The 27,619-nt window shown below is 38.8% G+C and overlaps 2 protein-coding genes across 5 annotated transcripts in view; both read left to right on the top strand.

The window, feature by feature from the left end:
• LOC119890417 (myocyte-specific enhancer factor 2A-like) overlaps window positions 1–11,010 on the top strand; it is a 48,809-nt gene extending 37,799 nt beyond the window's left edge. Inside the window, exons 6-10 of the mRNA XM_038701689.1 lie at window positions 154–207; window positions 2,076–2,236; window positions 6,234–6,360; window positions 6,582–6,684; window positions 9,836–11,010. Coding sequence (XP_038557617.1) covers window positions 154–207; window positions 2,076–2,236; window positions 6,234–6,360; window positions 6,582–6,684; window positions 9,836–10,175 — 785 coding nt within the window. The 3' untranslated portion in view covers window positions 10,176–11,010. The remainder of the gene's footprint in view (window positions 1–153; window positions 208–2,075; window positions 2,237–6,233; window positions 6,361–6,581; window positions 6,685–9,835) is intronic.
• A 3,996-nt stretch (window positions 11,011–15,006) lies between these two features.
• LOC119890255 (multiple C2 and transmembrane domain-containing protein 2-like) overlaps window positions 15,007–27,619 on the top strand; it is a 37,722-nt gene continuing 25,109 nt past the window's right edge. For 2 of the 4 annotated variants that reach the window (XM_038701429.1, XM_038701426.1), the window contains exons 1-2: window positions 15,007–15,162; window positions 24,763–25,318. In XM_038701429.1, coding sequence (XP_038557357.1) covers window positions 24,812–25,318 — 507 coding nt within the window. In that variant the 5' untranslated portion in view covers window positions 15,007–15,162; window positions 24,763–24,811. The other 2 variants (XM_038701428.1, XM_038701427.1) reach the window with 2 other exon arrangements.

The following is a 27,619-nucleotide window of genomic DNA, read 5'->3' as shown; positions in this document are numbered from 1 at the left end:
TGATAATGAAGTTTAAGAAAAAACAAAGACCAGTAAACAAATTTTGACCACCATGTGGGATACATGTCAGTGGTTACAGAACACCAACTGGTGGAAAAAGAAATCTAATAAAAGTCATTCTGTGTGTGTGTCTATGTACGTGTTTATCCTCAGGTGGCCTGCAGGGCAGTTCTGATCTGGCTCTGCAAAATGGGTCTGCTCCAGTTGGTATGTATCTTTCAGGAGTGGGACAGATGCACTCTGACAAATCTCCTTGTCTACAAAACTTTAGCCTAGAGCGATACCATCATCATAAGAACTTAATATGTAATTCAACATAATTTTTGTTGAGAGAGGATGTTTTGAAGAAGCAAAAATAGGGTTTGTTAATTTTTCAAGTTTCTACATAAATATGTAAAAAAAAAAAAAAAAAGAAATCATTTGGAGTGGTTCAACTGACGTGTTAGTGAAAATGTTAAATATTAAAAAGTTAAATATCCTCATTGACCAAAAAGTAAACATCCATATTGAGCAACCCCCCCCCCCCCCCCATCTCTGCATGAGATGATTTGGTCCTGTCTTAGCGCACTTATCAGTGACTGTGTTTAGTTGCAGTCAGTAGATGTGCCAGAAACACAGTGATCACAATGTTACCTAGTAAACCATAATCTGGTTTTCACAAAAGGAAAGAGAGAAAAGAGAGAGAGGAAAGACAAAGGAAAGGATGTCAATCTGTAACACAGTTTTTCACCAAGAAAGGGACAGTTGGAAACAGTGAGTAGATTACCTCAGCCTGCATGTAAGTTACAGACAATATTAAAATAATCCAGTTTGATACGTTCATTTAGATTGAATTATGGCTGTTAAATGACATCTATAGATGGGTGTTAATGTTAAGAGATGTTTTTTCTTAATTTTACTTTAAAATACATTGAGACTGTAAAAGACTTCCAAAAGAACATTTTTTATGGTTGAACCTCGCATCAAATGGTGAACTGCATACTGTATGCAGACTTGCATGCACAAATCCCCAGCACTAAATATTGTGCTAGTATTGAACTACAAGAAGCAAGAAAGTCGCAAGCCTTTAATTTGAGTTATGTAAAGCTTTTGATGGGACATTTAGGTCCTAGCAATGTGGTGACAACAGCTGCACGGAGTGGGTCCAATTTGAGTTTTTGTCATGGGGCCCATAATTCCTGGTGGCGCCCCTGTTTGTATGTTTTTAAAGAGTACGTGTTGATTACACATTCTTTTATCCATCACAAACAGTAAATAAAGCAGCAGTAAATAAAGAGGAACGCACACTCAACCGCACCTACTGTATATTATCACCTCCAGCTTCAAGAAAGGAGTCACACTTTGGTCATCATTTGCAATCCGCAGCTCAGATGACTGTGATTGTGGGTTGATGCATTACTTGGTAAATAATGTGTCATCTTTTAGAGGGAAAAAAATCTGAAATGAGTTGTCGAAAATGTTCAGAGCATTTCTGAATTTGTATTACTAACAGATTAGCCAATTTTACCTGAGCAGGTGAATTGTGATGTTCTACATGTGACAACGTTCATGTTTTCACAAACTAAAGCCCTGGACCTTCTATTTTTGCAGTCCAACCAGTCAGTGAGTTAAGTTAAAGTAAAGTTCATTTTGAGACTGAAACAACAAATATTTATCTGAAGCTTGCTGTTTAAACATCTAAAACATATAAAGAAGTGTTTCCCAACCTTTTTCTTGTTATCCACGAGCCTGGATGCACCTGGATGTGTCTTTTTCTACTGCTTTATGCTGTATTTATCTTTACTGTTGTGTCTTCACCCCTCACTACAAACTGTCGTCCTGCCGATTATACTCCCTGTCATCTTTGTGCTCTCCCACTCAGAACATCATGTCTCATATAAACACTGCCCCTTATGTAATGTCAAGAAAAGATCAATTATTCATTAGTATCTCTTCTATAATATATAGCCTTACTTTCTCCAAGCTCCATTCAGAGCCTGTCGGTGGACATGTTGATATCTAACACATGGACATTCAGGGCTCCTGGTCCATGCAGCCTCTCAAATGTCCTTGTATTTCTACATTTCTGTGTTTAGTGAATGGTTTTGTGGGCTCATCTGGTGGAAGCAGTTTGGGGAAGGTCATACCATCCAAATCTCCTCCTCTTCCACCTCCTGGGAACAGCCTGGTCCCTACCAGCCGCAAGACAGACCTCCGAGTGGTCATCCCTCAGTCCAAAGGACTTATGCAAACACTTGTAAGTGTGTGTGGTTCTTATGTTTATGACCTCAACAAGAGTCGTCAGAAAGATTAATAACGTTGAGGAATATCCTCCATTTATTGGCACTCTCTTTGGAGAAATGTTCTTTATGAGGCTAGTTGTTAATTAATTAATGCTTAAACCTGCATTGTTATGCCCGCCAGGCTTTTAGCCCTGTGTGTTATGTGTGTGTGTGTGTTGCTATTCTGTTTTATACCGTCATTGACTGCTGACTCCTTTTAACAGGCCGGTAAGTATATTAGTTAATGTCAGTTAAGTTATATACGTATGCAACTTAAGTTACGTTAAGTAAGCTTAATATGTTATGTCAATTGTTTATGTACACAAGTTAAAATAAGTCAGTGTTGACTTTTGACTTCACACAGGACAGCGGTCTCCTGGGTGAAAGTCTTGAAAGTTTGTTTTTCCCCATCCATCCACTCCCACCTCATCCCTATGCCGACTTTATCGCTCTTTCTACGTCATCTGACATTTTTTTCTCTGTGACATTTGCGCATAAAATGACGCTAATTGTCGCAAATTCGCATCACACCTCTTGCTTTCAGACTGCAGCCGAGATAGCTCATGTATTCCCCCAGTGCCTGTTTGTGCATATTCAGTATGTATCTAGGAACCTTTTGCAAGCGCTGGTTTCTCTTTTATGCCTGTTGTTGCTAATTTGCATCATACCTACATATACATATCTGAATTTATATCTTACTTACTATGTTCTAAAGACAAATGAACAATCTGCACTTAATTAAACATCAGCTTGAAAGCAAATGAAAACACAAATAATTTTTTTTTATTGTAAATAAATTCAGGCGTCAAGGGGTTAAGGCTGTGTCTGAGTTTTATTATGAACAACAATGTTACATGATGTTTTTTAAGGATGTTGGACACAGACAAGGACAGGGTAAATAGATGATGCAGATTACCACAGAGTTGGTCAGCAACTTTCCAGAACAATTGGTTTCAAACCATCTGGACCAGATGGTCAGTGAGTTTGCAAATGAAATCATGGTTCTTTTAAAGAGGAGAGGATCTCTCTATTCTGGACTGACAAATTCTGCACAGCAGTACTGGCAAATGATTGCCTGTCAGTGCCTGTGGGATATAAGACAAGACCCAAACCACTCAGGGACCTGTTCATCAAAACACTGTAGCACAAGTGGCCAGAAACTCCTCTTGAAACCATTACTGTAATTATTCTTTTTTGTTTCTTCTGTTTCTATGCACAACTCTGTCCCTACCAAAAAATGTGTGCTTTTTCTTTTTCTTGCCTCTTAAATTCCTGCATGTGTGTGCTGTTATTCCGTAAACGCTATAGCTTTACATGAAACAGCATTTTTAATCATGGAAATGATGTGATTTTGATATACTCACAGCACTAAATAACAGCCTGTTGTTCAAGACAACGGACAAATAACTCTTGTAAACATTAGCACGGTAGAACTGTGGCCTTTAAAAAATAGTTTTGGTAGATAATAAAGCCAAAACAGTGAAGGTTGAAGTTGCCACTGGTAATCACAAGGTCCTCTTGTGTATTATGTGATATTATGGAGGACTTTATATAACATCTCTTTAGTCTGCTCTAGTATTTGCAGAAGACCACAAGAATCAGTTAAGTGTGTGCTTTTTTGTCCTTTACACAAAAGGACACCCCAATGATCTGTTTGCCAGATTGAATTTGTTTCCATCCAAAAGAACCATATAAAGTAAAATGGTGCATTTCAGTGAAAGATACATAAATCTTGGCATACGTTGTCAAATTAATTTTGGAAGGAAAAAGACTGATGATATTTCAAGTAGGCTGCCAACTCAAGCCATTTTGTTGGAAAGGGAGTGCACATTCTCGGTGGAACCTGGAGTTGGATTTAGAAACGGTACCACTAGAACTCAAATGCAGCAATAATTTGCTATTACATTCTACTCATTTCTCAAAAAAGCCCTCAAAAAGTGCGCAGTACACAGTGTTTCTGTGATTAGATGATTGAAATCTGAGTTCATGGTTTGGTAAACTGACTCCAAACCTTCAGAATTTAATGAATTGACCAAGAACCTTCATAGCTTCTAGAGTCTCTCTTTCTTCCTTCAGATTGCACATTCAGCAGCTGTGCTGGGTTATTGAGGTTATTGATTTGCCCCTAACTCCCTAACTGTTGCCCTTCCCTCATGCATTATGCTCAAACATGATGCAATAATTAGCAAACACTTTTTCTTTACTTTTTGTTTTGAGATGCTGCTGATTTATTTTCATTTTGCAGCTTTTTGGGACATTTGCTGTAATTATTAGTATAAAACATTTGATTTAACAGACAAGTTATACATGGATTACAAATTAAAATTCCTTTATGAGTTACCTTTTAAAACCTTTAATTAAGACTCATTTAGGGATAGCCATCAATATTAATAAAATACTGTACTGACTACATTTCAGGTGAAGAAATTATAAATGAATAAACATCCTGCATGTGGCAAAATGTTATTATATTTGTTGATCATCATAATTTCTTTATTTAATAATCATTCTGTTCTTTCTAAGATGATTATTGACAAATAACTTACTGTCATCATGTTTGCAGGAGCAGTTGACAGTGAACATTGGTCAGTGGTCTGAGAGTGCTAAATACCAACTTTTACGGGTTGACGCTGGCATGCCGTTAAAACCATAAACAATAGCATGCTAATATTTCCACAATGTTTCAACCAACACATAGGGATGGTTGCTGCTCATTTCATTCACTGCAGTAAAAGATGAGTGGTCAGACAGCAGCTTCTCGTTTGATCATATTGAAACTGCCTTTCACTTCCTCCTCTATGCACACGTGTGCATGTTAAGTTTGTACAGTGTGCTTTGTGTACTGTGTTTGTTTTGCACAAACAGGAAAGAACAATACTTTTTATTTTTTCATTTAGTTTCTTTAAAGCAATATCCATAAGTGTGAGCAGGTCTGCCTTTCTTCACAGACCCGTGTGTTAACCATCATCATTACCATGTTAGCTCGAACCTCTCCAGTATGGCATTTGTCACACAGAGGAACAGGGGAACCATATGTAACACAAGGAAAGGGGAAGGAAACACAATGCAGTGCTCCAGGCAGTCACGTTTGGTTAGCTTTTAATATTCGTTCAGGCCATGTATTGGTTGGGTAGCGTACTGTGTGTGTGTGTGTGTGTGTGCGCGCGTGTGTGTGCGTGTGTTCAGCATTGAATTACCTCATTCAGGGTGATGTCATTACTGACATTATCAGGCTGGAATGCCAACACCCAGAGAGGAACAACACAAAACTTATAATTACTGTTAGAAATGTGTCAAGTTAAAGAGACACTATAAAGTGTGCCAAACTAACTTGGTTTTTATCTTAATTTGAGACAGTGACAGATTAAAAAAAGGAATTGCCCGCTGCTGTTCAGTGTTTTTTTTGATTCATTGTTAAAACACTCAATTCATTAAATTAGAACTGTGGTTGTAGCAGTAGGCCTGTTTTACAATTCCTTAACAAGACTGCTACCAGTTGAAATGCAAAACACTTAATCTTGCAAAATCTCTAAAAATTGAATTTAGAGAATAAGAAGTGTTTTCATTTTGCACAAACTAGGGCCTCTGTGTTTTCAAAAAACCGAATAATGATTATCAGGTCTTTGTCTTAAAAGTGGATTTACAGATTAAGATTGAGAGATTAACTAAAGACATTGGCAGATTGGTGAATTTCTGTTTGACTTTTCTCAATGCAAAACATTCAGCATCCATCAACAGCTCTGTGCTCTGTTCAGCAGGCCGCTGAAGGTCAAGCACGCTCTGCCCTGTAGAAAATAAATTTCTACTACCACCATGTGGTCGAAGAGGATCTTCGCGAGCCGTGTTCAACTACTCTGCACAGTAGAACAGCAGTCTAAGCACACAGAAGCAACAGAGAGAGAAGCCAGATTTTAGACATTTAGAAATGTAATGAATAAACTTAGTGACTGTGTATCTGTTATTTATTTTCAGAGTAACCAGAGGCTGAGCAGCAGTCAGTCCAGCCAGCCTCTCTCCACCCCAGTGGTCTCCATCACCACACCCAGTCAGCCTCACCATAGTCTGGTCTACTCCGGCATCAGCTCTGCCTACAACAATGGTACCTGATGTCTATTTGTACTCTATTGCTGTCATAAGCGTAACCCCGGAGGACCCAATGATGTCACAATATGGCAAAAAAAAAGACAATGAAATGTTGCTGTTTTTCTTTCTTACTTTACATTATTATGTATATGCTGGTTTCAGGTGGTTATGCTGAATTGTTTAAGTATATTGCTTTTTGTGTGCTATCCTGTAACATGTCATCTCTGTCTTTGTCAGAGTACTCCCTGAACAGTGCAGAGCTGTCAGGCTTCAGCCCCCCTGCAGGCTCCTCTCTGGGCTCCATGGCGGCATGGCAGCTACACCAGCTGGGCTCACTGGGGTAAGTACCTGAAGCGGTTAATTTTTCTCTCTTAAAGTGGCAGTCCTTCAGATTTCAGACCTGGTTGATAGGATGACACCTAGTTACTGGTGGTAACAGCAAATGTGTTTTAATGTTACAGGTCCCATTGTTGTTTTCATAAAGAACTGTCATTCTGTGAGTAATCATGATCCGATTTTACGCTGCACAAATCTGAGAAAATGAGTCTGCGAACAGTGAAAGGAACTGGTTACCTTGCTGAGAAGTTGGAGGTGTCTACTTATGATTTTTAATAAACTTATGAAAAGTAATATTTGGAGATATTAATTCATAATTCCTCGAAATAGGGCACCACCGGAGATTCAATTCACCCAGAGTCTCCGGACCTCTGGGTGGCGTTTTAATAATTATACAATTATTCACTAGGAGGATATCCTTTGATGTGAGATAAATAAACAAAGAGGGAGGTCAGTTGCCATGGTTACGTGTGTGGGGGGCAGTTAAGGGTTTCCGGCCCTCTCTTAAAAAAGAGTTCTGATAGGCTGTTCAGGAGAAAGCTAATTTCTGGTTAGTGTTTCTTTGTCACTTTAACAGTCTGGCACCGAGCCTTGTCTCGGCTGCTGCCAAAGGTGGCCAGTTTTACGATTGAACTGCCCAGAAACAGCACTTAGGGAAAGCAAACCTTTCACCTCCTCCTTTGGTCGCTTCAGCTGTCTGTTGAGGGTTGATATCTCAAACCCCCTCCTTTTCTTTCTCTCAGGGAGAGAGAAAGACTTTGGGATCTCCAAATTTATTTGATATAAAATGAACAAATCCACACTGGCTCGATCACAACAGAGGTGTGCAGCCTTCTGCCTGCAGCTCTTGGTCAGCTCATTGTGGCTGCTTTTGACTGTTACATTACTCCCTACAATATTACACACTGATCTGCTGTCAAAAAATGTCTAAATGGCCGTTGTTTTGTAGATGCATTTTTGATGAACCATATTAAGGATGCACGATATTAGATTTTGGCCGATATTCAACATGCCCATATGTTAAAGCTCTTTTTGGCTGATGCTGAAGTCTCTCCTGTACAACTTTTTTCCTAATTATTCATTTGTTGTATAAACAATAAAAAAAAATAAGAAAAAAAAACCAATAAGAAAAATAACATTTTATTTTACAAAAAAATTTTAATTTTACAAATGTAGACAGACATTCATCCCTGAAAAATATAAATTATTTCACCTGGGAGAGGATTATATGCCAGTGCCACATTTTATTTTTATGGTAAACCGTAACAAACATGCTCCATATATTTTCTGAGGTGCAAACAGCACTGTAACAGTGAGCTGTCTATGGCGCAAAATAAAAGCAGGTGTTGTCCAAACCTAAAAGGATGTGCTTTAAAGCATAACTGATGGAGGGGATCACGTCTGCTGCTGTGGCTGTAGCTGAACTAATATCTATTGTCTGCTGTTCAAACTGCTCCAGCAAACTCTTCAGCGTGTAAAATGTATTCTTTTAGACGAGAGTTGGCAAGTTGGGAGTGCTTAAAATGTCCTACAATCTTCCTCCTGATTGAAACGCGATGAGTAACAAACTAATGTTATTTAGTGATGAGCACCGAAACGCAGTATTAGGTAGTGTGTCGGCTACTACACACAGACAGTAGGCTACTTTATCAATACATCTGTTAAACGAGCATAAACATGTAGAAACCGTCATATTAATCTGCTCTGTCCACAGTCTGTCATCCTCTGTGTTTTATATAAGCACAGCTAATGTTAGCTTGGTAATTAGCCAGATGTACAAACCAGCTGTTTGGCTCTAGCTGCCTGCACCCGTGTCTGCGTTGCTCGATCCAGAGTGCGACAACAGCAGCGGTGCATGTTACAGCATTCATTGAGTCTCTTCGGCTAAATCCTCTGACAAATTTCCATTCTCGATATGATTCCGATATATATATGCCCAATATCTGCAGATATTATATCGGATCGATAATTATCGTGCATCCCTGAACGATAGCTGTCGATGCTAATCTCACAGACAAACACATTGGATTTCCTGTGACTACCTTACAATAAAAGTCAACTCTTGTTTGACCAGTTAATGCTTTTAATGTGAAGCTGCAGCAGTAGGAAATGCAAATGTTTTGCCACCTACAGTTTGTAAAACTGAAAATATTTAAATATTGCATTACTTCATTAATGTGCCACAGGAAACAATCACCATTGTGTCACCTCATTTGAAGATAAATGACATTTATATTTATTCATAAAGAGACATTTATTTAAAATACAATCTTACCACTTTAATGACTGAAAACAGGTTTTCCCGTTTCACAGTTTCTTAACACAGTTTTGGCAGTTGACATATTTATTTACACTAAGTTCAACTGACATGTACAGGAGAGGGCAAAAGCCCCCTAGGGAGTTTTTCGGTATCTGTCAAGAATGTTTTTTAGATGGACTCTATAACGAAGAGTGAGGCTGATGAATAAAGTAATAAGCCTGACATATTGCAGGGCAAGGAAGTATTCATATCCTTTATTTCAATTAAGCAACCAATGTCGCCCTGTAAAGATACTCCATTGCAAATCAAAGCAAGACTATGCTGAGCAGTGTGGCCACAAGTAATACGACACCTAATCCTAATACATGTTGAAACCTTGGCACAAATAGAGAAGTGTTGTATAACCCGCAATAGCTAATATTAGTCACCATAAGCTACTCGTCATACCAGACTAAGTGAGGCCGTTGCAGTAATGTATGCACTGTTTGGTTGTTTAATCTATAAAAATTATTATTTTTTACATACTCAACTTGGCAAATAAATAGAGTATAAAGTACAATATTTGCATTTTAACTGTATGGGGCAGTGGTGCCAACAAAGGTGGAGCTGCTTAGTGGCCAGCAGAGCAGGCTGCAGGTTGTACTGGGCAGCTTCCAGGTGTGAATGTGATCAGGGCCTTCCTGCAAAAGAGAGGCTTCCTCTCAGTGAAGCTCCCCTAAAAAAATAAAAAAATAAATTTAAAATGAGTGTAGCATAAAATGAAAATACCCAAGTAAATTATCTCAATTTGTACCCAAGTTCTTTTTTAGTCTAAAGGTCTTAGTTTCACCACTAGATGGCGCCTTCACTCCACAGCCTTAAATCGTGCTCTTCTTCCTTGCCTCTCACCCTGTAGGTCCGGGAGCTCCAATCTCTCCATCAACACCAACCACAACATCAACATCAAAGCTGAGCCTATCTCCCCACCCCGCAACCACCTCAGCCAATCAGGGTACATGAGTCACGCTCATGTCCCTCCTCATCCTCACTCCTCCACCTCCTCATCCACCAGAGCAGAGATGGGGAGGTCTCCTGCAGACAGCGTTGGCTCCTCCTGCAGCTCCCACGAGGGTGGCAGCGACCGGGAGGAGCCACAGCAGCAGCGGTTGGACTTCCACTCGCTTCCTGTGAGACGGTCAGAGGGCGGGGAGAGTCCCACGGTCAAACGAATGCGAATGGACAGCTGGGTGACATAAACCCTACAGTCACATGGCGACACAACACCAGGGCAAACACAGGAAGGACACTGTTATGCAAATGAAATGTGGATTTTATTGATGTGTTCTGTTATTTTTCATTAAGCTATCTCTGTTTTGTTTTTGGTGGTCAGATTTTTTAGAAGAGTTGAGCAAAATTGGTCTGAACATTGTGGATCTGTCAGAATCATCTCATCTAATCTTCTGTCGTCCTTAAAACATAACATGCCGTCCTTTTGAAATATAAATCATTTAAGCATCACAGACCGATAATGTGGGTCCAATTGCAGTACAGTCTGTCACTTTCTTATCCAGTGGGATGCAGTACTGTACACAGAAGAATAAAAAAAAAGGCGAGACTAGTGTTGTCTGTCAGCCTTGTGGCTTCATTATTTGGGCAGTAAAGCAGTGAAGTGCTTCTGGATGTCTCCCACTGGGTGTCACTCAATTCACATCTGATATTCTCAGGGTTTGAAACATTAAATGAGTCCAAAATGAAAGCAATACTCCATCCACATAATCCCTGTTACTCCCCTTTATAGAAAACACTTATTTATATCAGCCAATGCAGTATGCTGTTCTTATGTTGTTTGTGTGTGTTTTTATATTGTGCACAGAATAAGACAATATTTCATTCAGATTTAAAACTGAAAGCCATGGACACTTGTTCTGTATGTACTTCCAAAATATGTCTTTATTGTTTTGTATATACTATCTTTAATATATATCACTTTTGGCGTAACTGTGTATTTTTGTGGATGATTGCCATAATTGCAAGGCACTGTCCTTTTCTTTCTCATCAAGTGTCTGTTGGATAAATCTGTTTTGTGAAGTACTCCATGCTGCACTATCTTGAAATCAGGTCTTCAAAAATATGCTGAAAGGTAAATGCACTCTACAAAACATTTTTGTGAACAAATCAAATCTAGCTCTTAAGAAATTGTTTTACAGAAAGGGTGCAGTATAAATATACATTTGTAAAAATATAAAAATTCTGATAGTCTTAGCAGGGCTAAATCTGGCCAAACTGATGCGGTGAGGTGACAACACATGAGCTTATACGGGACAAGATGAAATCTGTTTAGTAGTTGGAGTGGGAAACTCGTGTTAATCACAGAAAAACACACATACTAATAAGTACAAAAGCTGTACTTACGTTGAGTAATGCTGAGAAACTGTGTGGGTAAGTACAAAGTAGCGCATGTGGTGAGGAGTGCAAAAGCTGCAAGAGCAACCACAATAGTATACTGAAAAACACTGTGGATGGGAAGCAATCAGTCGTGAATAAAAAAAATACAGAAAGAAAGTTTTGTGACACATTCCTGGTGTACCTTTTCACAGAAGAAAGACAACATTTTGGGTTCATAAAAAATTACAGTATGATCCGAGGCGTATTGTAACAGTAATTACAGGGCATGTCTTCACATTACTCCAAAAGCAACGCTGCATTTTAATGATATTGGCCTTGAGGTCTACCAGATGCACACTGGAAAGCAAAAATACAGAGGAAGTCATTGTGCTTGGTTCATTTAAGAAGGAGACAAAATACAGAAAGAAATTCTCCATTGAGAGTCAGTTTGGCTGTTTAAAACACAGAAAAGGTCAACATAGATGGCATCAGTGTGTACTGGATTGGATTGTCATCATTAGACTACAATAGCCTCCCGTAAAAAAGACAGGAACTATGTAGTTCACTGAGGATGTACTTGGTAAATCAGATTGTCTGTAGAAAGCAGACCTGGCTTAAACAATGTGTGTCATGTGGTAGAGAACTGGAACAAGAATTCAATTACTACAACCCGTCAGGAGCTAAGAGATGAATGAAGTGGAGGAAGTTAAGGGTTCAGAACAGATGGCTGTTCAATATGAGAGGTGTGATGTGTAACACCTCTGGTTGGGCACACAAATGCTGACGTCAAGTACCACGTAAATGATCTATTGGGTGAAAAGATTTGAGTATGCAGAGATTATAATAATAACTGACTTTTCCTTCTTTCACAACTGCAGTGCAATATTATGTTTCTCCAACACATTTTCAGAGTTTCAAATGTGTCACTGTTTTCCTTGTGTTTTCCAGGTTGATGTAAAAACTGGGATCAACTGTATATGTTGGGGGAGGGGGGTTATTTTGAAACTTTTGCAGTTTGCACTGGTATTGACTGTTCTTTCAGAGCTGAGTTTACAACCCCCTCTTTTCAGATATGCCCACACAGTTGCGAGCTTTAGCTTTTGAGGCTGCCTCGTCTTGCAGCTCTGGTCTGAAACTCTGAAACAGACCCCTACAGCTTAGACCGAGTGGTCTCTTTGTCAGTCCCAGGATGGGCTGGTTTGTTGGTTTAGAGAGGATTTGGACACTTTAGCTGGGCAAGATTACTGGTTACACTGGTCATAACTGGACACGGGTGGTCATAGCTTGATAGTTAAACTGGCCATAGATGATGCAAACACTCCCAATAGCAGCTTAATTGACTTACTGCATTACAGACTACATCAGTGGGGCCAGTGCTCTTGATATGTTTTAAATTTGTTCAAAACCATGCTTTATTCTGGTGTCCTGTAATACATTGTTTGGCTCAAGTAATAGTTTTGACTGCAAACCTTCTTGCATTACCTACAAAACAGGCCCAGAAATATAAACTTAAGGAGAACAGCGACTTGTACGGGAAGCGCATTGCATTCACCAAAGAAAATAAATTGGAAGCCTTTTCTCATAATTACGAGATCAGGATCTCGTAATTACTAGATAATGGAAAAGTTGGAAATAGCCTATATTTACAGATTCGAGCTTCTGGAATCAATAACTCGTAAGCAAAATGTGTTTAAAACACAAACGACTCCTCTTTATTATCGTAGTTAAGTAGACAACAAGCTACAAGTACATTTTCAAATAAATGAGTCTATTATTGAATATTAAAATTCCCCAAATTATGCAAAACTATATTTCTACAAACTAAGTGTTGTGGTATCATCAACATGTGATCAATGATACCTGGGGTGATTTTTGAGACACTACAGCCTTTAACAGTGTAGTTATTGAATATTAAAAATAGGCCTACCTAATATTAGGTATGAAAGTCTTTTTTCCCCCAAACTAAGGATTGTAGTATAACCAGCAGTATATCATTAATGTGTAATAGTGATTTTGGGGGCACTACATTGTACAAGTGTGAAGTTAGAAGAATATTTCTGCAGAATGTGTTTTCTGTGTTGCACTTTGTAGACGGTCCCTGCGCACTCGTCTCACAGCCTGCTGCACGTAGAGACCAATGTCATTTGTGCCGCTCCTAGGAAGACTCATTTATGTGAAAATGTACTTGTAGCTTGTTGTCTACTTAACTAATAATAAAGAGGCATTGTTTGTGTTTTAAACACGTTTTGCTTACGAGTTATTGATCCCGGAAGCTCGAATCTGTGAATATATTTCCAACTTTACTGAACTCTGAAGAAATGGCACCTTTCCAGTTATCTCTAATTAGAGATCTTTTCTCGTAATCCGGATCTCGTAATTATGACATCTTTTCTCGTAATTATGACATCTTATCTCGTAATTACGACATCTTTTACTACATAAGGCTTCCAATTTATTTTTCATTGGTGAATGCAATGAGCTTCCATAGACTTGTTTTAAAACCTGCAAGGTTTTTTTCCCCTAAAACACCATTTGTAACAAAGCTGTCCATAACTACAAAAATTTATATAAGTTAAATTAGTTCCCCCCTTCATGATTTTTTTGAAGGTAAGATGATGTGCAGAATGTGATATGAAAACAAAATATATACGAAATTTAGCTGTGAACATCTAGGCTAGAACACTGTGATTGGATCAAATACATTGCAAAAGTCAGCAAAATAACTGGTGTGCAAAAAAACACATCACACCTGCATCACTTGGCCCTTGTTTGTTTTAAATGCCTGTATGGTGTTAAGAGTATTTAGTATTTTTGTTGGCCATTTCTTCTCCTTTAGTATGGCTAGAGCCGACTCTTTCACAAAAACTGAGTCCTTCGTTGCACTGTGCGAACTATACCATGGCTTTCATGGGAAACCCTATCAAAGTGTTGGGTCAGAACTTGGGGGCCAGTGGTTCCCATTAACATGCACAAAAGAGAGAGACATAGAAATGCATAGCAAATTTATTTATTTATTTATTTAGAGGATACAAGCTCCCCATGGATCCCCTGTAGTTTGCACATCCTCTTTTCCAACATGCTAATATCTTTATACATTAGTTCTCAGTGATTAACTCAGCTAAATAGTCTACCCAAAGAGTAAAAAAACAACAAATTAATCAGCAACCAAAGCTTGGAATATGGCTTTATGTACTGAAACGTTTGAGAAAGGTTCACGGGTGAATTGTAGGCCTCTATCTAAAATGGACCTGTCCAGACAGGTGACTCCAGACAATTAGGGCTATTTAGCTACATCCGCAAAAGTTTCAAAATAAAGATTCTCCTTTCAAAACTCAAGTCTCTGGACGTTTCGAAAGTGTTCCCCAACATACCAGTTTACACCAACAGTGACACCTTTAAGCTCTGAAAAATGTATTGAAAAAACATGTAAAAACAAAGTGCTGTAGTTTTTAAGAAGAAAAACTCAAAATAACGTTTGCAGCCCTTTTTCAAGCTATCAATAATATTATTTAAAAGTTTCAATCTTGCAAAACCTTTTACATTAGATATCAAGCTTTCAAACACAAAGTCTCAAACTTTCTAGGCTTTTTTAAAATCAGTTTCATTACATTCATCCCCTACTTGGTGCACGCGCTCACCGGCGGCGGGGGTTTTATTTTGAAAGTCCTGCTCTAACAGAGGTTTTGTTGTTTGTGGCTTAACACTTGAGGCAGGCGGAGGGAGGGAAGTCTGTATGTCAGAGGCATGTTACTTACGGTGGATGCTCTGAGCTGCTGCTGTCGTTTTTCTAACCCCGGTGTTTAGCACCTTTGAGGTGAATGAGAAACACTCATCGGAAGTTCTTAGCAGCGGGAAAAGGTAAAAGTTAACGCATAATTTGTTTTTCTACGGGAGAAGCATACTTTACAAAGTCCATTTACCTGCGGGAGTCTCTGATTTGGGGCTTTTAAGGTGAGCCTCCTTCGTGCCCGGAAACATTTCCCCTGAAGGACAGGTGAGGTGAGAGTGACTCTTACTTAGTAAGCTCGTGGGAAACTCCCAGGTATGCTGCGTAACGTTAATTCACATCTGTGTGGACGGAGGCTGAGGCTGAACATCTGGCAGTAGTTTCAGACTCACAGACGGAACTTACATAATTTGTGCAGCACGACTTCATTTCAGGTTTTCTTAGCCATTGGCCGTGAATGCGGTAGTGATATCAAACAAGCGGAACATTTTTGTTAAAGATGCTGTCTCGGTCACCCGTCAGCCCAGTTATGCTAACTTAGTATGTAAGTTACGCTAGCGTGTCGGAGTTTGGTGTCATGTTTTACTCTGTTGGTGCCTGTTGGTCAGAGTGTGCAACATGCCGACTACAAGATCGTCCATTGACTGAGTTAAGGTTTTGAGATACAATAAAATGCATCTTTTCCTATAGGCAGGATTATATTATTCGCAAGCAGAGCAGTGCTTTTGCAGGGAGTTGCTGTGGCTCTTTCAGGTATCGTCTACAGGACTCATTTTTGGAGAAATCCTTTCAGTGACAGCCTAAATTAAATTGCCTACTTTCACTAACTCTGGATGCGTCTTGAAACCTGTTTGTGGTCATAGTGTTCACAGGGTATTTACCCAGAAGAAGTTCCAGTTGGTTATGTTGTAATTATGTAGACCCACAGGCTTAAATTTAAAGGTCTTGTTTGTCCCAGCGTACAAAAACTCGCAGCCATTGAACTGACAACCAAAAGGTCGAAATCCACTTGAACTGCAGATTTTCTTTTAATTTCTGCAGAAGTTGTCTGTTGTCTGTTGTGTGTTTTTTCGCAGTGAGCTTTAGTCTTGCCCCATATCAAAGTGGAAGACTTTACCACAAGCTGTGAAATAGTTTCAGGAAATAGCTTCTTGTCTGGTTCAGGCAGGTCTGCAGTTGCTCAACTGGGCCCACCTACTGAGAAAAAAACTTTAAAAACCATATTAAGTCTTTATGACTGCTATATTATCTGCTGCCAAATAGTTTCTAAAATATATATTAATATGAGAACATAAGTGTGCAGTAGGTACTAAAAAATGAGAACGAGTTTCCCTATGATGCTATACAGCTGGGGGAGACCAGGTGGTTGTAACATTTTTGAAATTTCTGTCTTTATCTCTGAGCTCTTTTATGTCAGTGCGTTCAAAATGTGATGCATAGTTATGCAACACAGACAAAAAATGCATGGTTTAGTCTCAAACACAAGGAGTAAAATGTTACAGTTCACCCCATAGTCTTGGTTAGTTGTAACCTCCCCCCCCCTTTTTTTTTTCTTTTTGAAAAGTGTTTTAGTGAAGACAGGCAAAATCTGAGGACTTTACAAACGATGACGCAGATGCTCAGCTTTGGCTATCTGATTGGGTCTGTGCAGATAACACTTCTAACACATCTGTACTACTTTATTCTTTCGCCAAATCTTCTGTAACTACGGAACAGACCATCTGCTTCATGTTTACACCGGCACGCACATGCCCAGTGTCTGTGAACGGCCACTAGATGTGTGTTTTCAGTTCTTTAAATATGGACGGAGATCAACTCTGATACGCAGCTAAAACGCTGGTGTGGACCGAGATCGTATTCGTTTTAATTCTCCGTTTATAAACTAAAATGTAGTAGTGTGGATGGGGCCTAAGTGTGTGTGTGTGTGTGTGTGTGTTTGTGCTTGTTTGTATTGCATTGACAGAAAAATGGTACTCCTGGAGAGCAGGGTCACAGGCCCACAAGGAAGCCTACAGGTCTTACACTGACATTTGGACATAATAATAAAACAAACATTACTGTGCGTCAGATACATATTGAAGTTAAAAAAACCAACATAAATAGAACTAAACATTTTTAACTGTGGTTACAGCTAACTGACACTCTTGTAGCCTGAACTAGCTTACCTCACAGCTTACAGCTAAAACATTAGCACTAACAACTTGCATGAAAGACGTCTACATAGACACACAACAAACATGATTTAAGTTTGATGAGTTTAACTACAAAGCAGGCAATGCTTTAACAAAATAACTCTTTTACCTCAAAATGTTTTTGTGAATAAGGTGATTCGTAACTTGATCCTGATTGGAGAAATTGGATGTGTTACAACTGACCCAGGTTACAACCATCCCCAGTCTCCCCTATATGATAACCTGATATCTGCCGCAAGAATGAGAATTTATATAGAGGTCATTTAAAAAAATTAAAAAATCCATGTTTTGGGCAGTCAAACTCATTGTTTCATTCATTATTCACATCTCAAACATTCAGATGACCCAGTCTGCAAAAGCGCATTCATGTTTAACAACGGATTAACCTAGTATCATTTTAAAACGACATCCTCCGTTATTTGTGGTCAGTCAGGCCTTTTGTAAAACTCAAGTCTTTCAAATTGTGGTGACCTCATTTGTGGAATCAAAGTAGAAATATGTGCATGGTTTTCTTACGTCATCGGTACATGTGTCAGCCTGCTCCAGCACCCGTAATAACAGTGGCTTGCTATGGAATCGCATCTATTCAGATTGAGTTTTAACAGGGGAAAATTTACATAATTTATAATAACAAAAGTTGACTATTAACATGTAACTGTAAGTGCAATATTCTTATTGTACCTCAGCTCTCCATCCTTATGTTCTTCATAAGGATATTCACATAAGGATATGGTGCACTTCAGGCTCCTACATCAACAATAGAAGTCAACTTTCTTGACATTTTTAAAATCCATGTTGACACATGTATTACTACGTAAGTTCATGCACTTTTGCTATCAGCAGAATCAGAAATCTTTAAAGGGTAAATGTGTATTCTAGTTGGCATGGTATTAGTCTGAACATTTTCTGATTTGTTTTTAAAAAAAATTAAATATTATCGTACACATTTTTGTATAATAGTGTTTTTATACATGACATGTACTGTAGCTTTAACCGGCGTGTTTGTTCACTTCTGTCCTACATGCTCCTAGGGCTGGGTGTTATGGCCAAAAATGTTATCATGATAAAAACATTTCATGTTATCACGATAAAAACATTTCATATCATTTGAAAGCGATAATTTAATAATTAATCACGAGTCAAATCATTATTTCTTTCAAGTTTAAAGGCTGACAGTGGATCACTTAAGAAATATGAGGTAGAACATTCAAAACTATTATGATAAAATCTTTTTCAACAAATATGATTAGTAAATCTTTCTTGAGTCCCTTTTCCTCAACAAAATAAATATTTTTATTAAAAGAAAAGTGCTAATTTGTCTGTAAATCAAATGAATTAAACCAAATATCTATAGATAATATATTCAACATTTATTGTGTTGTTATTGAGGGAAATTATATTGCAATAATTATCATTATTGTTTTGTTGCCGAGCAATGCTCCCATATTTTTTTTTTCCGAATACACTGTCACTCTCTATGATCAACACATGATAGTTACTTAATTTTCCCCATCCATTATCATCATTTTTATTCAATGCTGTGAACTTTGACCCTTTGCACTATTGGTTGCTTTTTTATCACAGAACTAGGTGTCCTGTTTGTTTCTGGTCATCTCGCTGAGTTTTTCTTTACGTAAGAGAGTCAGATAAATGACTAAAATGTAATTTCTGGACAAGGTTGTCTGCGTGGAGGATAGATACTTTGGCAGTGGTCTCCTTGACCTGGGCTGGCTTTGTGTAATAACCTTCACGCTTCCGCAGGGTGGGCTGGCAGGGGGGTGTACTGTAAAAGGGAAACGATTTGCCATTTAAACTTGAACAGGCTCATATTTGTTTAATCAAGGTTTGATGAAAGTGACACCTGGCCAGCAGTGTAGTCTGTGTACTCTGTGTACTGTAAATGATATGTGTTTAGCCCAGGTTAAGTCTGGCTCCCTCCTCTGGCTTGACTGGCAGTTCAAATGAATGTCATGGCCCACCCAACTGTGTGACCACCTGATTGTATATGTCTGTTATGATTAGACCAGGGCCCTGTTTATGAGCAGTGGACTGTAAACATAAATATCTTTGGGAAAGCACCTACTGTAATGTTTCCTGCTCGATGACACTACAGCAGTACTGAACACATGGCTATTGTGGTCATTCGGTGCTCCCATGATGCTCTTATCCTAAAAATCATAAATCCTCCTGGCTGTCGTAATGGTTCATAATGGAGCTGTTACTGGGACTATTCAGAGTTAATGATTGATGTGGAGGGTCTTTGTTTAAAGACTACAGAGTGCAGTGTACAGAGCACAGTTAAGATCCACCTGAGCACTACAGTTTTGACACCAGTTTTAGTGAGTAACCAAACTGTGCTTGACTGTAATGTTGTGCAGAACTGACTATGCAGCAAGCATAACACAACATTATTTTTGCTAAAACAGCTGCTAATTGCCTCCAATATATATAAAAACCTTTCCTCCATGATGTATAGTATCCTGACTTTTTATGTTGGTTGCTTATGAAGTTGTTGATCATAGAATATAAGTTAATTGCAAGATGCTCTGACATTCATGCTGTCATGCAGATGCGCTGGTTTGTCTGCTGTGACCAATACAGACCAGTAGGTAAGAGACATTCTGGTTTCCTGTTTTCTGACTGCAACTACAGAATGGTGCTACCTCCAGGGCTCTTTGTCTGGGTAACCAGTTTACCATGGACTTTTGGCCATATAAAAAATGCTGTTTAGTGTCTTCATAATCTCATGAAAGGTTCAATAGAACATGACTGGTGCTTTATCTAACACAGAGAGATGCTTATTAACACTGTGTACCATGTAGTAACCTGCAATTATTTATTTTATTTTTGGCCCCTTGGGGGCAGAGGAAACAGGCTATAAACACACCATTGACATCTTATAAAGCTGATACGGTGAACTAGTAGCAAACAACTGCTTTTTTACACATCCAGCAGATATAGAGCAACATTAGCATTAATTTGTTGTATTTCTGTCCACTTGATGACTGGTAGTCTAAATTTTACTATACTTTTACTGTATTCATTTTGGTCAGCTCCTGAGGGAAACATCTGGCTGTCAAATTCTCCACTATGTTCACAAGCTTGTCACTAAATGTGTGTGTCTGCTGTTTGGTGCAGGGCAGGTAGGATACACTAGGTTTTTAGAGCTTTTTCGCTGCTGAAAAGGGAACCAAAGCAATGAGTTGAAAGATGCTGAAACACTAAAACTGGGGTTTTCACTGTGAGCCACCACTTTAGTCATTTGATACATTGTCATATAGATACATTGATTTGAGCAGACGATATTTGTAGACTTTGTATCTGACTCAGGGACACTAAGATAAATGAGTTGGAAGCAACACATAGACATCACATATTTCTGTCTTAATTCAATCAATCAATCTAATCAAAATAACATGTAATCAGAATAATTTGAAAGATCTTCTAATCATGACAATGTTTCTACACATAGTGGATTTAAAGTCACAGTGAAAGGGAAGTTAGAGCATCTTATTCTTATTGTTATCATGTCAGAGTGCACCAAATGTGTGCAGGGCGTGGTTTAGCAAAAGGCTATGGAGCAATGAAGAGCTCTGGAGCTGCACGGGACTCCACCCTGCCCTCGTACACCCGTGTTGTTGGTTCAGGAAGAGAATGGTGCTGGTGAAATTGCATGGAAAATAAAATCAGACCTCATTCACTTTCTTTGGCAATGTAAAGTTTTCACCAGCTGAAATTCAAATACACACCTCCTACTTAAAGATTGCTGTGCTATCTACAAGCTGAAGTGCATTTTTTCTGTGAGGGGTGTGGTTGGCCTGTTACTGCAAATCTCAATCAGTTTGATAGGATTTATGTAACTGCCTCCAAGTTCAAGATGAGTCATCATGGAGAAGAAAAGTGACACATGTTTAGCATGTCACAAGTGTAGTAGTTAACACAAGGACTCAGGATTAAAATGTATCTTTCATTTCATCGTGGCTTGAAAGTTTTAGTTAACACAGACCAAACATTTTGTAACTGTTGCAACACAATGTATCTGTTCAAACACCAGTAGATCGATAGATCATGACAGAATTGTATACTTTAGATAAACTACTGCTTTCAGTCAGTCATCAAGTGAATAACACCCACCCTGATCCGCAGTCAGGTTGCTGTCAGGCCAGTGGGTCCTTTTCCTTTGCCTGCTGTCTCTCACTCACCCTTTCAGTGATCCACCATATAATCCTTGTATTTGGGTCAGGTTAGATAATTCTGAATCTAGGCTACAGATATCAAAGTTATTAGTTTAGTCTTTTCCCCCAAACTAGTTATAGAGATACGTGGTTGTATACTTACTAATTCCTAGGAAAACTACATCAGCAAATTTGTATAAACTGTTGTAAGCATGTTGCTCTTATTTATCAGTGTGGCTGAGAATAGTTAATTTGTAAAATGCTTAGACTCTCAATCCCAAACTGCATTTTCAGTTTGGCTCTGTCGACATCTCTGTGGGTTTGGTAAACACTGGTTCTTGTCTTCTTCCTTGATCAGTCTCCTCCCCACTGTCTTCCTCCACTTCCTGTTGCCAGCTGATAACAGGGCAGGTCATTTGTCGGGGTCAGTGACAATACAAAGTATGAGACCAGTAAGATGTTAATGTTGCGGGTGCTTTACAAAAATCAGCAGCAGCCGCAGCGACAGCAGGGGCAGGTCTGCGCAGTTACTGCTGCTGTGTGTAATGTAGAGATCATTCAGAGAGATGAATGAAAGCTTAAAGCATTAATGACGCACCACTATATGCGCTTAGGCTGACTGCTTTGTCTACCTGCTGTTTGTTCATTTTTGGAATAGAGATCTTATTATACAGAATTTGCATTGGGTAAACTGTGAATGAATGATAGGTGACTCAGCCAAATGCACACAACCACACACACACACACACACACACACACACACACACACACACACACACACACACACACACACACACACACAAGCCATTAAAAATGTTATAGTGGCTGCGTTCCAAAAACAAGATTAGATCTCAGTTTCACCAGTTTTTTCTGGTGATCACATTAAACAGAATACACGTATAGTATAATCCATGAGCTAGCAGTTCAGTGGAATATATATTTGAGGTCTGATTCAAATGTATGCAACATTTTCTGGACATACTGTTTCTTATTGTTGGTTTTTATTTGTATGCAATATATTCTTTGATAAAAATAACCTGTGTGCTGTACATGTATATCTCACAGGAGCACTTAATGTAATGTTAACTCAACCTGTTTCTCTAACCTGTGTAATTCTGGGGTGAGTCTAATGCCTAGTGGGAAATGTTCTCATGTGGTTAAATGAAGAAAGCAGAGTATGCGTGCTTATAAGCGTTGTAATTCGTATGTTTTTCGTGCACTGTGCTGACAGTGCAAAATGAAGAGCAGGAGTGTCTAGTTTTTCTAAAAGTTTTATCATTTCATTAGTGTTCCCAGTGTACATGGCTGCTTTAAAACACAGGCTTTACTGCATAAACAAGTCAGCTCAATGTGCAGCATTAGTGTAAATACCTTTTAACAAATCAAGTGTGAAATTTGGGTAACAAAATAATCTAATCTCAACCACATCTCATGGTCTTCTTCAAAGACCACGTGATGCAGTTGAAAGATTGTAGGAGCTTAGTATTTAACCAAAGGTCAGAAATGAGGGGATGTGTGAGAAAAACTAAACAATTAGTAGTGTTATTGTATTATACACACACACTCCTTTTCATGTTCGCCTTGCAGTTTCTACATAATTACAGTACCTTTTTATAAGTGTCATCTCATGTTTATGGATTGGAGATGGGGCTATTTCTATCTCGTGTGTTTGCATATTGGTCTGCACTGCAGTTATAGTACTGTATCCTGAATAAGCGTGGTGTTTTATGAAAAATATATTGTTTTGTGTTGCTTGCTAAGTGTTATATCTGTTATTTTTGATTCTGCATCTTCTGATATCTACTCTAAATATGAAGTGAATTCTGACTTTACCTTAGATATCACATTGTTCAAGCATTTGTCATTAGTTTTCTGTAACTACGCCCTGACAGCTGAAAGTAAGCTCATCCCAAAACATTCATAACGGCAAGGGCGTTGAAAAGCGGTGGGGATCACTATGAGGTCGGAGTAGATAATTACACATTACAGCAGGTCAAGAAAAATATTGCATAATGATGCATCAAAAGGACATAGTGTAGGCTACTACAGAGTCGACAACACACAATAATGAGCATAAAACGCACCACAATGTTGACTGCACAAGTAAGTCATCCATCACATACACGCCTACAACACCATGTTGATCGAACAAAACACCAGAACCACATCTACATACATACATCACATCTGTATAGAAAGCACCAGCGCATATAAGGCATGTCCAATATCACTGCTCTAAAATATGACACAACTTAAGTAATAACATTAACAAAGTTAGCTAAAGATAATTCATTTTTAGATGTTAAGTTAAACTGCCTTGTTGTTTCGATGTGGCATGCTTTTTTAACGTTAGAGAAACAAGATGTCACTAACCTGGCTCAACAGCTGTTTGTCATGTTCACAGGAACAGGATGGAAAACAAGAATCTGTTAAAGTTGCTAATAGGCACAAGCATGTTTTGGGGTCATTTTAGAATTCATTTTTTATGGACAATGCACATTTGTTTCTCCTATATTTAAATTGCACTGCATGTTTTCTTATTGTGCAAAAAAAATGTTCTCAAAGCACTTTCATTTGTTAGTTAATTTTTTTTTAAACAAATGCTTTCCAAAAATGATGGAGATAAAATCAGCCGTTTCAAAATGTGGTGGGGTCATGTCCCCAGCGGCCCCAGTATAAATGACACCCATGCATAAAGGGTATTACACATTAAACAATGACCACACGTTTTGAAATGAAAGTCACTTAGGCTACGTTCAGACTGCAGGCCAAAGTGCTCATATGTGACTCAGATCTGATCTTTTTATGACAGTGTGAACACGCCAAGTCACATGGAATCTGATCTTTTCTGGTTTCATATGTGGTCCAAATCCGATACAGATTGGATCTTTTTTAATGCGACCTGAGTCTGGGTACTCAGTCGGAATTGATGTGACTTTGACGTCACTCTAGAGCAGCTGTTCCCCCGCCAGATGGAGACGCGGTGAACAAAAAAGCTTCAGAAAAGCCAAAATTAAACATGTGGCTCTCTTGAAATACGGAAACTCCCTGAAAATTGGGAGGGTTAGCAAGTATGAGCTAACCGGAGCTAACCGGAGGCAGATCTAGAAAGAAAATTGGAAGGCCAGCAGTCTGAATGTAGTCTTAGTGCGTGTCATGTTTGTGGGGAATTTAAGGTCAAATCATATCACATTTATGGGACATTAAAGATAAACATTTTTTGATTTTCACATAAATGCAATCATCCAGCCAGTTGTGGCTGTCTGGAATTGTAAGAACGTGAGACAGACAGATTAATGTCGGTCTTAGCTGTAGATATGTCACAGTGACTGACTCATCCCTGTCTCTTTTTTTTACACTATAGCTGTCAGTGATGTCCAGATCTTAGAAACAGACCAAACTTCCCTCCCATCATGGACGCCAAGAAGCCGGGCATGCTGCAGCATCTCCGCCAAAAGATGCTGCCGCACCTCCGGCGAGGCAAGGCGAGCCCAAGCAAGTCCGTCATCCAGCTGGAACACAGCATGGACCATCGGATGAGCTCCTCCGTTCCCGACATGAGGGACATGAGGCAGGAGTGCGTCTCCTCCAGGACACAGTTCCAGCAGTCCAACTTACCCAGCTACAGCAACCCCTCCACACCGCTTATCCAGCCTGCGAGTGGCCTGAGGAGTGGTGGGAGTGGCCTAAAGATGGAAGTAGGTAGCGGTGGAGCTGGGTGGAGTGAACACACACTAAGTGTGCCCGTGGACTGCACAGACTGGGCTTCCTCCCAAGAGTCAATCAACATTCTCTGTGAGGAGGAGAAAAGCTTCAGACCTGCCAGGGGTATGGAGCCTGAGGAGCTGGCCTTGCCTGAAATGATGACTGTCTACAGCCCAGACCTTCCCACTGTGGAGGTGTCCCAGGATTGCTCACAGGTACAGACACATGCATTTGAAATGTTGAGTCAGTATAGAAAAGAACAGATCAGTACTCAAAACATAAGCAAAGGTCTTTACATAAACTGTAATAAAGTTTTAACTTTACAGATTATATTCATGGTCAATTAATCTGTCAATTATTTTCTCGTTGTTCGGTCTATAAAATGTCAGAAAATGATGTCCTTAAGTCTGTTGTTTTGTCCCCAGCCCAAAGATTTTTCATTTACTGTCATAGAGGAGTGAAACAACCAGAAAAGATTCACATTCAAGAAGCAGGAATCACAGAATTTTGACTTTTTTATCTTAAAAAATTACATAAAACGATTCACTGCTTATCAAAATAGTTACCGATTAATTTAATATTTGGACAACTAACTTACTTCGGATTAATGTTTCCATTTTAATGCTTTTGTAGAATCATATACAGTGAGCATGACAGTAGAATACACTCGTATAGTGTTGTATTTTGTTCTTTTCCTTACAGGTAAAGAGATAACGCATCTCTAGTGAATTGGTTTATTGTACATTGGCGTGTGTGAGGTGTCAGGTGTATTTACATGGGATGTACAAAGTTTAACTTGGAGGAGGTGGATCAAGTTGAAATGGGAGATCCTTTCCAAAATCAATAGTCTACAGCAGCACTGGGCAAACTCTGGCTGTGTGTTTTCATACAGCCAAGGCATGAGATTTAGTGACGCTTGTCTTTGCACCATTGTGACACCTTTAGCAGCAGGATTTGAGCATGGTCCCACTTGGCATTGTAATTGTGTATGACATAAAATTTCCTGTAAGATTAGATATACTTCTAACACCAGCATTTTCCACCTTGCTCCAGAGAAACTTGAACAATTAGTGTTTTTTTGAGTTCCCTCTCTGTCTATTTATTTCTGTAGATGTTGCCTTGCCCCCTCATGGACAATAGGCGGCAGACAGGCTACTTACTACTGAGTAGTAAATTAATAAAGCAATTAGCTGAATCTGCATGTCTGGTAGCCTACTAGTTCTTTTGTACCATTACATCAGACTCAAATGAATGAAGTACATTCATAAACTGTTTCAGTTTCATCTAGAAAATATGCTGAATGGCCATGGAGTCTTGGTGGGTCAGTGCCTTGCAGGTTGTTTTGGCTCCATGAAAGTCAATTCGTATTATAGTAGTTTTTGACAGTACTTAAATATACTGGGCTTGCTAATTTCTGTAGCTGTCAGGAATTTGTAAATATCTCTGATTTTAGCCTTATTCTAAAAACGTTGAATCACTGGGCGGTTACATTAACTATATTAAACTTATGTTTCCTTATACTTATGTAAACCTATGTTTCATATATTTTTTTTTGCTCTTTAATAGTGGTGTACTGGATTTAAAAATAATAAGTCTTTAGGGGTGTTACAATGAGGACTTGAACATTTATTTCCTGAAATGTATTTTCTAGAGACGTGACTACAGCAGAAAGAAAACCAAACATAGCCAGACATAAACAAAGCACATGCTTAGAAAGAACACAGCATCAGAGACAACCACAGACATCACTAAACAGATGACAGAAATGCATCAAGGACAAAAACTGCCTTTAGTGCAAGATGTGTTCATTACATTTGTTTTGTAAAGAGAATGATGCAATGTTGTACCCAATTTATGTCTGAGACCCTGAGGTAGAACATACTTTCAAATAGGTGGCCAACAGTTTATTGCCAAAAGACTGTTGTTGTCAATCAATCTTTCTACAAAACACAAAGTGCTTCACACTATAAAAACAAAGACTGACTTTTACCCATGTCTTTTTTTTTGTCATGTAAACATTAATGATTATGATGATCTGGGTAGTGCATGTCCACTACAGTACCAATGCAAAGGTAGGAATTTAAGGAGTGAACTGTTTGCAAAAGGTTTATATAGGAATAATTTGGCATTATAATATAATGACTTTTTAGGTAATGTAAAGACGATTCTAAACCTTTAGCAGTGCCTTACTTTCTGAAGCAGGATTTCGGGTCCGTTCTGTAAGTTGGCAGTCTTTCAGTATCACAGTAGCTTACCTTAAATGATGACTATGACTGAACCATGTAAATGCTCCGTATTTGTATAGCGCCTGCTCTACCTCCTGAGCCACAGCCGCCCCATGTGTTGCTGAATAAGGACAGCAAATAGTGAATGTTTGATGACTTTGCACCACACCCTCGATAGTCTTACTGTGATAACATTGCATTTAGAAGTTATGTCAACACAAAACCTCCACTTTTGAAACCTTAAAAAAAACCTCAAATAGCATCACTTATCGAGTGTTTATGATAACATCT

Source organism: Micropterus salmoides, unplaced genomic scaffold (genome assembly GCF_014851395.1).
Source record: "Micropterus salmoides isolate LMB-PRFRI ecotype aquatic unplaced genomic scaffold, ASM1485139v1 Ms_hic_scaffold_6, whole genome shotgun sequence".
Classification (NCBI taxonomy): domain Eukaryota; kingdom Metazoa; phylum Chordata; class Actinopteri; order Centrarchiformes; family Centrarchidae; genus Micropterus; species Micropterus salmoides.
Note: the sequence above shows the minus strand (reverse complement) of the source record. Positions and strands in the feature narration are given on the sequence as shown.